The sequence below is a fragment of the Diceros bicornis genome, chromosome 2, assembly GCF_020826845.1.
Source record: "Diceros bicornis minor isolate mBicDic1 chromosome 2, mDicBic1.mat.cur, whole genome shotgun sequence".
Lineage (NCBI taxonomy): Eukaryota > Metazoa > Chordata > Mammalia > Perissodactyla > Rhinocerotidae > Diceros > Diceros bicornis.
Window position 1 is genome coordinate 21,251,199 of NC_080741.1, and position 12,734 is coordinate 21,263,932.

At 39.7% G+C, this 12,734-nt stretch overlaps 1 protein-coding gene across 1 annotated transcript in view; it reads right to left on the reverse strand.

Annotated features, from left to right (window-relative positions):
• Positions 1–12,734, reverse strand: part of COL6A6 (collagen type VI alpha 6 chain) — a 124,291-nt gene that overhangs the window by 27,567 nt on the left and 83,990 nt on the right. Inside the window, exons 27-32 of the mRNA XM_058553315.1 lie at positions 12,258–12,293; positions 11,497–11,559; positions 4,163–4,225; positions 3,037–3,072; positions 2,881–2,917; positions 912–923 (exon numbers count right to left, since the gene is read on the reverse strand). Of these exons, the coding sequence (XP_058409298.1) occupies positions 912–923; positions 2,881–2,917; positions 3,037–3,072; positions 4,163–4,225; positions 11,497–11,559; positions 12,258–12,293 (247 nt within the window). The remainder of the gene's footprint in view (positions 1–911; positions 924–2,880; positions 2,918–3,036; positions 3,073–4,162; positions 4,226–11,496; positions 11,560–12,257; positions 12,294–12,734) is intronic.

Sequence of the window (12,734 nt, forward strand, 5' to 3'; positions counted from 1 at the left end):
CTTTTTATTCTTCACTTCAAACTCCAATGTCATTATTTCAAAGAGGAGCCCTCCATCCAAAAGGATTTCTCCTCTCCCCTAACATTATTCTGTGATGGAGCATCCTATTCTTTATTTCTTTCACAGCAACTATAGGATTCTGCAATTCTTTCATTTGTTTATTTGTTTATTATCTGGATCCTCCATTAGAATGGAAGCTTCTGAAGACAAGAATTACGTCCATCTTATTCAGCTCTGTATCCCCAGTGCCTGGGAAACAGACTGGCACATAATGGGCTTTCAGTAAATATTTGTTGAATGAGCAAACAAGCAATCAGAGGGCATGGATTGATGGGTTTATACAAAAGGTATAAACGTTTAAGAAAGTGATGATGGGTTTATACAAAAATATATCATGTAATAAGCACTTGTAAAAACTTGAAAACTGGCATAGAATGATATTAAGCCTACTTGGTAATTAGCATCAGGCATGAGCTCTGTGGATTTTAGCACCATCCAAGCTACACATTCAGCTTACTTGCTATCTGATCATCCCTACTTTTGTTCTTCATACTTCACCCTTTGCATCTTAATCTCTTACCACTAGACTACTAGAGACCGTATGACAAAGAGAAAGAAAATGAAGGGAGGGAGAAACATTATAAAAAAAATCTAACGTTAAATGGTAATGTTAGTCATTAAAATATTACTAATAAAAAAATCAAACCACTTGGTGGGGAAATAGCTGTGAGACTCAGCTAAAACTGTGTCATTTATCGGGGGCGGGTCTGTGCTACCAGTATGATGCAGCAAAGATAGTCCAGATAAAACTTATATCATTTGGCAGGCAACACACAAGTTCTAACTCATCTTTCCAGATGTATGACATTTTGGAGCTTGATTATAATATGCTGTAAATGAAGATTACTCACCACGTCCGCCAGCTGGGGAAGAAGAACAAAGGAGATTGGGTTATTATTTGGTAGGAGCATGGAGTCCCGTATTGTGTAGGAAAGTCATGGCAGCCGAGGCTCTGCTCTGGGTGCTTTTTGTAGATGACTCAAAACTCAAGGCAACAGAGAGGGTTTGGAGAAAATGCAGATGGATCTCAGCATCTTGATAAAAGCATTGTTCCTTCCAGAGGGAATAGGTTGGGAGAAGTGGGACAACATTCAGCCATACATCAGCAGCCTGCAGCCAGCTGTCAGAGGGAAAGGGCCTTCGCCTGAGAGGGAACATTATGTTGCAGAGAGGTGCACTGAATTGAGAAAGTTAAAGGTCCTATCCTCTCTTTATTCTAAATTTTCCCCATGTAGCTATCTATAGCTATTGATTTTATATATACACATATAAGTGTGTACATATGTGTATTTATATGTGCGTGTGTGTGCGTGTATATATATATATATATATAAAAATAAATGTCAGAGGTGGATTTACTCTGAAGCAAATGAAGTTTAAGCTTTAGGTCTGCACTGTCCAATATTGAAGCCACTGTAGCCACATGTGGCTATTTAAATTTTAATTAATTAAAATTAAATGAAATAAATTCAGCTTCTCAGTTGCAGTAACCATCTTTCAAGTACTCAAAGTCACATGTGGCTAGTGGCTACTGTGTTGGACAGTGCAGTGGAACACTTCCATCACTGCAGAAAGTTCTATTGGACAGCACTGCTTTCAATTGCTCACCTGCTGGGATCCCTTGCAAGGCCCTGAGAAGGGCACTGGCCATGTGTTCACATGATCATGTGCTTGTATAAATGCTAAAGTCATTGGCTGCGATTTCCTTTCTTGTTCTACATCACACTTACTTGAAATAATTTTGTATCTACTTTTGGATTTGTAATTTTGTATTGAGCCCCTCCAATTTTAAAAGATCAGGGCTTATCACACGTGGATCTACCCTTGAGTCATCACAGTTCACGTGGCTCCTATGTCAGAAAGCCTACTGTGCTAGCTCAGCCCCAAAGCAATCAGTCTTCATGACCTAATGTATATATTTTGATTTCCACCATGGATGGTTTCATTCTGCTACACAAAGGCAGAGTTAAGATCAATACTTCACTTAAAGCTTTTAAAAGTCTGTGTCTTTGAGACGAACGCTCTCTACAGAAATGGGCTCTAATTTGGCTATTTTTTCCCCCTAAAATGCCTTGAGGGAACTTTTGACATTCTTTTCAGTCATAGTGTTTATTTGGGGAGTGATTACACATTTGTAGATGAACATTAAAAGGTCGACTCTCTCCTCATCTTGTACATGGAATTTCTTTGATGGTGCTAACACATATTCTGATGGAAGAGGCTGCTATATTTTGAAAGCAAGTTCAAAAGAGCATTTGCCAAATCAAAATGTCTTTTTGCTTTTAAAATTATGAGAGAGAAAAGAAAATATAAGCAGAATGAATAGTTTTACAAGCAAATCAATCAGTCTAACTGAAAGTAATCAAGCATACCTCTCCAGGAAAGGAATAATTAACAACAAACCAAAGTCAGGGCTCCCACCCACCAGGACATCCAATTATCATGCTGTCTCTTTCATACTAGGTGAATTCAATCCTGCCAGTTATTGTCAGGTGTTAATAATCATTTTAAAATGTTCAATGTGACTCTCCATGGATTGATTTAACCATCAGGAGAGTTCTGACCTCATCTCTCAATTTTTCCCTAGATTAAAAGCACTAGATAGATTATTACTTAGTGCTTGGAACAGGTTCCAATAGACATGCTGGCAGCCAGAGAGGGAGTTAATAGTCACCAGTCTATGCTGACTCAAAATATATGCAGTGACATCTCTAATTTTAAGAAATCGGCTGGTAAATTGTCTCAATTTTGAATGCAGAATTTGTTGCTTTTCTTCTATGAATGCTGACAACTTGAGTGATCATTTTAAATGGTACTTACGACTGTGGTCCCGCACATACTGAATGAGGTCACATGTCTACAGTTCAAAAATAAAACAGAAAGAATTAACCAACAGACTGCCAGGTCCTGAAGTTTAAAAATAAATAAATTTAATGGAGTGCTCAGAGCACTCTGTTGGAATCAGGAGATACGTACGGAAAACGAAGCCAATCCTTTGGCCCCTTTCACACCCTAGGAAACAAACAAAAGTGGTTTTACCGCTCTAGACACACATATCAGTAGCCAGAATGTGCACCAACGTTACCCTAAGAAAGTGAAACCTTTAAAAGGTTTTTACTCTTATTAAGTTAGCAGGGAAAAAGGAACCCATGTAGGATACTCATCACCTAGTTAACAGTAACAGTCTAAGGGGAATAAACTCTTAGCAGCAAGCTTGACGCATACAAGCCTCCAAAGGCCACTTTCCTCCAGCCCCATCTCTGGATGACAAGGGGTGTTCAGAATCTAAGGATGGAGCTGAGAACCTGACAACGGCATGGAGAGCTTTGGAACAGGCTTAAAGCTTAGAACTAGGTAAAGCTGAACCATCCGTGGCAGCTGCCCCTCCTTAAGGCAGATGTTCAGAGTCCCTCAACCCCAAGCTTTGCCTTGGCCACTGGGCAGCCCCAGAGCTGAACCTTAATCTGTTCCCGTCACTAGTTGGATGACAAAGGGACCACCAAACTCAAACCAAATATCTGGAAAGGTAATCCCAACTGTCTTCCAAAAATGAGTATAAATATATATATCTGTATCGGTTGGGGATAGAAAGGTCAAAGTGCAAATGGTTTTAATTTCATGTGTTCAATCCCATCTTTGGAACAGAAAGAGTCTGGCTATTCTCAGAGAGGCACCCAAGGAAAAATGCAGTGGATCCCCACCCACAATCCTGAAGAAAATAAGTTCCATATGAATACAACTTTGATCTTTTATTCATTATTTATTAATTTCCTCTCTCTTTCATTCATTCACTCATCACTTATTGAATGCAAGAAGAGGGCAAGTATTGGACAAATAAAATTCACCGATATTTGAGAAATCTTATTTTAGTCTAATACTTTTGGTTTCCTCCCTCCATTGCCCCCACCTCCCAAGAAACGGCAGCTGATATTTAAACGGCATTTTTTTCCTTCTCTTTCTGAGCACATAAAGGTGGAAAAATAGTGAAAATCGTGGCCAAGCTGCAAGCACAGAAAGCACGCACATTTGGACAATGAAGACTCCATGCAATGAATTTTAATTTGGAAAAGGAGCTGGTGTGATTTATGGCTTTTCAAGTTACCTTGCGTCCGGGATGTCCCAGCTCCCCAGGGGATCCTGGTTGTCCTGGAAGCCCAGTGGATATCTCAAAGCAGAATTTATTTATTTTAAAATTATATTTATACATATACGTATGTGTCTTTGTGGGTGTGGGTGTTTTAAATTTCAAAGACAATACACTTTCGTTTTAGAAAATTGAGAGACTTCCAAAAAAGCACACAAAGGAAAAAACATCCTCAGCAATCCCTTCTCCCCTAAATAATCTTTGCTAGGGCCGGCCCCGTGGCTTAGCGGTTAAGTGCGTGCGCTCTGCTACTGGCGGCCCGGTTCGGATCCTGGGCGCACATCAACGCACCGCTTCTCTGGCCATGCTGAGGCCGCGTCCCACATACAGCAACTAGAAGGATGTGCAACTATGACATACAACTATCTACCGGGGCTTTGGGGGGGAAAAAAAAAAGGAGGAGGATTGGCAATAGATGTTAGCTCAGAGCCGGTCTTCCTCAGCAAAAAGAGGAGGATTAGCATGGATGTTAGCTCAGGGCTGATCTTCCTCAAAAAAAAAAAAAATAATAATCTTTGCTAACATTTTGATGTCTTTTCTTCTAGTCATTTACTTGCTTATTCTTTCGGTATTAATCTATATGTTCTTTTTAAAATATAATTTTATACTTTTTCCTGTTGCCTTTTACTAAACTAAACTAAATATATATCTCTGGACGTGTTCATATTACTAAATATCCTTTTCACAAAATCATGGCTGCACCGTATTCTGTTACATGAATATACCATGATTTATTTAATCAGTCTGTTATTGTTGGCATTTAGGTTTGCTGTCGTTGTAATAAGCAATGCTACCATACAGTTGTTATATGTGCAATTCTGATTATTTCCTTAGGGAAGATTGCTAGAACTTGAATTACCTGGGTCAAGGGAGAAATATCTAAATTTATCTAAATTTAGTAAGTGACTAAACTGAAACACAAACAAATTAACAAAAAACCCAGAAAAACAAAAATTTAAGTATAAAAACCATGAAACAACAACAAGAAGAAAACGTTTAACCATTGGCTGGAAACATTTGTAGTGAATTGGGGAATAGCAGCAGCAAGAAAACAGCAGTTATTGATCACTTACTATACGCCAGGAATTTTTCCTTGTGCATTTAACAATATAATTTATCATAAAGAAAGCTAGAATTTATTTTAAAAATTAGGGCAATATTCCTTTGTTCATTCAAAATGCCACAGGATTTATAACCTTTATAGGAATAAAAAAACCAAAGTTGTCTAAAATCAACTTAATTTGTAAAATCATTGCCTATGGAACAGAAAATAATTATTGATGTTCTTTTGGGTATTTCACAGTGTGCTGGTTGAGTGAAAAAAAACTTACTGATCACATTTTATTTAGAAGATATAGATTAACTTCCCAGGAAAGAGATGGTAGATTGAACATATGCATTTACTTTTGGTCCCTCTTACTAAAATGATAGTAAGTAGACTTTTTAAAAAGGCAAAAACCCGACAAGGATGGGGAGAATGAAAAAGGAGACAATAGCCATAAACCTTTGGAGGCTGGAGATCATATATATATATCTGTTAAATGACTTAGCAGATCTGAAAAAGCTGAGTCCTAAACCAGCGGCAGGGAAAGCCAAGAATCCATGTGTGTTATAACACGTTCCCAGAAAGCTCAGGAATTGGCAGCACCAAGTGCCCCTAGAAGTGAAGGTGAAGGGGAGGGGCTCAATGAGGAGGAGTGGTGGAAAATCATTTGAGGAGCCCCCAAATATCCTCCCCATTCTCTAAATGTGGGTGAATGTCCCTTTTCCCTTCTCAACAACAGACAGAGGTAAAACCGAGGTGTCTGCACTAGGCAACTCCAGGTAGCGTTGAGGGCCAACGGTGCCATCCCGAAAACAGGGAGGTTTGAGAGTGACATCAGCATCACGGCAGAGTGATGTTCCCTTTGTCTCTCCCCTCTAAGTTACAACCAAACAGACATCCATTGACTAACAGAGGATCCCCTACACAGCACAACAGGACACCTAAGAGATCCAGGCATCTATACATCTGAAGGTAGGTGGACTAGATCCCTGGGAGGCAGTGGAAGTAGGAGAGCAGCCCCCCAACCCCCTGGCAGGAGTGATCCAGGGTGATGCAGTGGCCCAAGTGACTGTGAGTAGGGGTGAGGGCAGCTGGGCGTCACACGTGCATGAACACTTGTGGAGCAGCAGAAGCCCATGGCAGCCCCGTGTGTGCAACGGTTGGTGGAGTGGCAGCCCAACCCGCACAACTGTGAACAGATAGGACCGGAGCAGAAAGAACAGCCTCAGCACCCCTCCTCTCCAGTGGCGGCAGGTGGAAACTGCAACCAGAAGCATCAGGAACCACAGCAGAACCGGTGCCCCAGCCCCCAGTGGCAGCACCCCTGACACCAGCAACACCAGCAGTGGAGGCTGCATACAAGTCCCTGGGTCCCCAGGCCCCACCAGTGACAGCAACACCTGTGAACCCAGCACCCCTGGCAGCAGTGCAACCAGTACACCCAGACAACCTGGGAACAGCAGTGCAGGTGGTGCACGGGACAGCAGCATCTGAGCCCGTGGAGAGCCAGTGGAAGAATACAAGACCCAGGCAACCCTGGAAGCAGCAGAAGTGCTCACAGCCTAGTGACCCTGGTGGCATCCCCCAAGATTGCAGTGGTATCTAAGTAGCAAGGCACTAGCAACCTCAGAGGCAACAAGTAGCACAAGGAGGTCTGACAATGCTTCTGGCAGAGGCAGTGGAGGGCGGAAAGTGCAGGCTCTCAAATACAACCAGAAGCAGCTCAGAACCAGAGTAACAAAGCAGTACCCAAATCAGAAAAGGTGATTACTACCACAAAGGCGCCAGCAGAGGATCAATTCATCAAACATCATGAAGAACTACAGTAACATGGCAGAATAGAAGGAAAATGACAACTCACCAGAAACCAAACCTGAAGTCACAGAAGATTACAATCTTTGGATCATACAGATTTGACAGAGAATTCAAAATAGCTGTCATAAAGAAACTCAACAAGTTACAAGAAAACTCAGAAAGACAGTTCAATGAGGTCAGGAATAAAATTAATGAACAGAAGGAATACTTCACCAAAGAGATTGAAGATCTAAAAAAAAAAAAAAAAAAAAAAACCAAACAGAAATTCTGGATATGAAGAACACAATTAATGAAATAAAAAAATAACGTAGAAAACAGTAAAAATAGCATAGACCTTATGGAGGAGAGAATTAGTGAGCTCAAAGATAGAAACCTAGCAATGATTTGGGTATAGAGAGAGAACTAAGATTTTAAAAAAATGAAGAAATTCTTTGAGAAATATCTGACTCAATTAGGAAAAGTAACATAAGAATTATAGGTGTCCCAGAGGGAGAAGGGAGGGAGAAAGGAGCAGAGAGCTTATTCAAAGAAATAATAGCTAAGAACTTCCAAAACCTGCGGAAGGAACTGGACATGCATGTACATGAAGCTAATAGAACTCCTAATTATATCAACGCCAAAAGACCTTCTCCAAGGCATGTAATATTAAAACCGTCAAAAGTCAATGACAAAGAACAGATATTAAGGAGAGCAAGAGAGAAGAAAATAACCTACAAAGGAACCCCCATCAGGCTTTCAGCATGTTTCTCAGCAGAAACCTTACAGGCTAGGAGAGAGTGGAATAATATATTCAAAATACTGAAAGACAAAAACTATCAGCCAAGAATACTCTATTCAGCAAAATTATCCTTCAGATATGGGGAAAAAATAAAATCTTTCCCAGACAAACAAAAGCTGCTAGACCTGCCTGACAAGAAATGTTGAAGGTAGTCCTCCTACCTGAAACAAAAAGGCAAAAGTTTACAAAGCTTTGAGCAAGGAGATAAATAGACAGACAAAACCAGAAAATTGCAGCTCTATATTAGAATAGGTAAGTAAACACTTAGTTATAAAATAAAGGATAAAGGGAAAGAAAGCATCAAAAATAACTATACACACTTCAATTTGGTCACAAACTCACAACACAAAAAAGAATAATTTGTGACAACAGTCACACAGAAGGGGAAGAGGAAAGGGATGGAACCTGCTAATGGAGATAAGAGGCTATCATAAAAAGTACTAGCTCATCTTTTATGCAAACCTCATGGTAACCACAAAATGAAAAATCAGAGTAGAGTCACAAATCATAAATAAAGAGATAACTGAGAGAGCCATCATAGAAAACCACGAAACTGAAATGGCAGACAGAAATACAAGGAAAAAGAAACAATGGAAATATAGAACAATGGGAAAACAAAAGATAAAATGGCAGTATTAAGCCCTTATTTATCAATAATCACTCTAAATGTAAATGGATTGAATTCACCATTCAAAAGACGCAGAGTCATTGGATGGATTAAAAAATAAGACCCAATAATATGCTGTCTCCAGGAAACACATCTCAGCTCTAAAGACAAACATAGGCTCAGAGGGAAGGGATGGAAGATGATACTCCAAGCAAAAGAAAACAGGGAGATTCAATGAAGGCTGTAAAATAGGTGGCAAAATAGATGTGAGACCCCTCAGCTCTCCTTTTCCATGTGGCTCCTAGAAAGCTGGCAGCCAGACCTTCACCCTTGGGCAGGAAATTGAAAGAATCTTCTCAGGGGAATCTGACTAGACAAAGAAGAAAGACCTAAAGATACTGATAGCAGATGTTTGCTAAGTAAAGAACTCAGCCAGATCACTCTTCAGTGAAATTTGTAGTTGACCAGCTCCATCCATGTCGTCAGAGTTCCAATCAGTCTTTTTGTCCTCAATTGTTAAATAGGAAGAGATAGCCCATTCCCCAGACATGTGAGAAATAGAGAGGAAAATGGAAAAAAAAAAAAAAACTACAGGGAATAGACTATGTTAGGCAAAGAAGATTTAAACATTAGTAATTTACATTCTTAGAGAGATAAATGAAGATGTTCCAACCATGAAACAAGAACAGGATAGTATAAAAAAAGAATACTCAGAGAATAAAAACGAGCTCTTGAAAATTAAAATATGAGAGGAGCACTGTAAAATAAAGTCAAAGAAATCTCACAGAAAGTAGAGCAAAAAGACAACCTGGAAAATAAGAGAGAAGAGATAAGGGGCAGAGGGATTGCCATTTTTTCACAACAAACCTTGCAAAATTATTTGGCTCTTTAAACCTGTGGTTCTCAACCGGGGGGAATTTTGTGCCACCCCCCACGCCTGAGGGGCATTTGACAATGTCTGGAGATATTTTTGGCAGTCATACGGGATGGGAGAGGGAGGAGTGGTTGATGCTGACAGGGGGTAGAGGCCAAGGATGCTGCTAAACATCCTCCAATGCACAGGACAGCCCCCGCAAAACAGAATTATCCAGTCCAAAATGTCAATAGTGCTGAGGCTGAGAAATCCTGCCCTGAAGTATGTACATGTGTAAAGTTGATCAAAAATATACACACATACAAACATACATGCGTACACAAAATAAGACAGGGTAAAAATCATGGCAACTTAAAAAAAAATGCTTCAGTTGGGGAAAAATACAAGGCAAAGATTCAGAAAACTTAAATTAGGAGGGTAATCATTCCAAGAGAACCAAAGAGGCACTCAAAATTTAAGGCAAAGCTTTACCAAAATCTTCCAATAGAAACTTCAGCTCTTTCAGAGGGAAAACCTGGATGTTTTCAGTCTCTAAACTTCAAAAATACTGACATAGATGCGGAAAAAGCAGCTTGGCAGGTGAAAAGAGCAAGTCATAAACAGTGACAAATTGTCCAGCATGGGAAAAAAAATTCAAGTAACCAAAAGCCAAGAGAAAACGTTTCTATATTTCCCAATAGTTTACTGTGTTTTAAACATGATTAATGTGCCCCTGGGGGGAGGGAACCCATCAAACAGGAGAACTTGTTAGAAGCTTCCAATGATCAAGGGTGAACTACTTCATTAACAAGCCGAGGGAAAGGATCCAGACATCTCTCAAAGCACATGACATCTGGATTAATTTGAAAGTCTTTTCCAATTATCTTTCTAATTAAATCAGTCCTCGTTTTGTTTTTTTGTGAGAGCATAATGTTAAAGGATAGTCATCCAAAAGCATGTATGAGGAAGAGAATCATAGCTGGGAAGCAGTCCTCTTGGGAGAAGCAGAATGGAGGGAAAGAGTAGTTTCTTTATTTTGTACCCCTTAAAACCCAAATAAATAATCTCTATACATAAAGTTCTTGTTATATTTTACATAAAAAAAAGATCAGAATAGAATTAACTATGATGACAAAATGGGAAAACCATCTGAAGTATTAAGTTTTATCAGACTTGGTGTTTTTCTTTTCCTGCGAATTGACATGGTGTTAAGATGAGTTTACTTCATCAGTGCTGTTCTGAAGAAAAGAGACCAAGAATGTATTGAGAGACAATTATCATAAGATGGTCTCTCTTTTTTTTTTGGTGAGGAAAATCAGCCCTGAGCTAACATCCATGTCAATCCTCCTCTTTTTGCTGAGGAAGACTGGCCCTGGGCTAACATCTGTGTCCATCTTCCTCCACTTTATATGGGATGCCGCCAAAGCATGGCCTGACAAGCGGTGCATCGATGCGCGCCCGGGATCCGAACCCGGGCTGCCAGCAGCAGAGCGCATGCACTTAACCGCTATGCCACAGGGCCAGCCCCAGATTGTCTCTTTTATAAAACAGCTCTCTCATTTATACAAAGAGTCAGCAAATGCAAAAATTTATTCTTAACCCCAGGATGCTGATGCCTATGAGATGTACTGGAGACTTGTGCTGATTCCAGTGATCCAAAGAGTTAGACAATATCTATGCCCTTCCACGGAATAAAAAGAACACATTCAGTTACACAATACTAAATGAAAACATCATCACAAAGCTTAGGAGGTACCCTCTTGAGCTAAATGAGGGGAGGATCTTTCAGGGTACACATCTCATTAAAAGCAGTTTAAGAAAACCTTACACATAGGGACAGAGATTGGATTGGTGGTTACCAGAGGGGAAGGGGGGAGGGAGGAGGGTGAAAGGGATAATTCGGTACATGTGTGTGGTGATGGGTTGTAATTAGTATTTTGGTGGTGTACATGATGTAATCTATGCAGAAATAGAAGTACAATGATGTACACCTGAAATTTTTACAATGTTATAAACCAATGTTACTTCAATAAACAAAAAATTAAAAAAAAAAAAAAAAGAAAACCTTAATAGTGAAGACAAGATACGAGTGGGCATTAGGCTGCACTAAGTCAACTCAAATGATTGTAAAGGCACGAAAAATGACTTCCCAAAGTAGCTGAGCTCGTGAGGCACTGGAATCTAAGAAGCTTACCGTCTTGCCTCTAAATCCCTTGGGTCCAGTTCCTCCTGGACCACCAGGGTCCCCAATCTCACCCTATAAGTTCAGAAAAATAAGATACAATGGTTATTAAAATCAAAGAGATATATCTCAATGTGTTTTTAAACTGATTCCAACATGAAGACATTTTTCATATACATTTTTATCTCGAACAGTGTTCTTTGAAGCACCCTCTCCCCGTTTTTATGGCTCTCTGCATAGCACACCGCATCCTCATTGTTCCCTCTCTGTCTCTCCAGCCAGAACACAGCCTCCTTGGAGACATGAACTGTGGCCTTCATTTTGTCCTCTGATCCTATCACAGGACCTGGCATTTACCAAGCTCAGTAAATGTTTCTAGCAAAAGCCTTAAGGTAGAGGACATCGTTGCTAACATTACCTAAAGGTGATTTGTAAAGACATTGGGAAAATTGAGCCAGGTGAAATCAAGTAATTTTGGTTTTCCTTACATTTTACTTTCCTTTGAGCAAAGAAGAAAATACATATGATAGAGGGGAGGGAGCACATGTGAAGAGAAAAATAAGGATGATTTCTTCCTTTACCTATGAATTGAAAACTAGAAGTGAAATTTTTTTTTTTAAAAATTCTGCTTCTTTCCTCCCTGCTCTCCCCCATAAAGGTTTCTTTTTATTCATAACATTTATAATCAACTCTCCTTCTATTGTCCTATGATACATTTAAGACCCCCAGCAGTAATTCTGATTGATCTCTAGTTAGTATGAAGTACATGGTACCTTAGGTCCACTTTCTCCAGGGAATCCTTCGTGCCCCTGTAATTGATAGCAAGGAAAATTAATATATGCACATATCACCGAGGGAGGTTTATATTCACTTTAATTTTACCTGCTGCCTTATTTAGTTTTAGTACCTCTGAACCAAGGAAAGGCCAAAACAATTGAAAACAAAACTGTACAGCACTATTTGAGAAACTAACTCCAATTTCTAAATTAAACTATTTACTGGTTTCACCAAAATATCATGACAACCTAAGATAAGTGGATAAATGTAGTATCTAAGGAATTACAAATTGGCTCGCCTTCTACTGTAAGCACATAACAGGATAGCTGGTGATTTGGCCTCGTGTCTCTGAAACAGTCCTCTGAAAAAGGATTTCAATGAAGAAATTTGGGAAGCCTGGAGTCTAAGGTTGATCATTCATTTTCTGGTCCTCTGTTTACCTTACTTTGTCCACAGACTATAGCTGAAGAGGT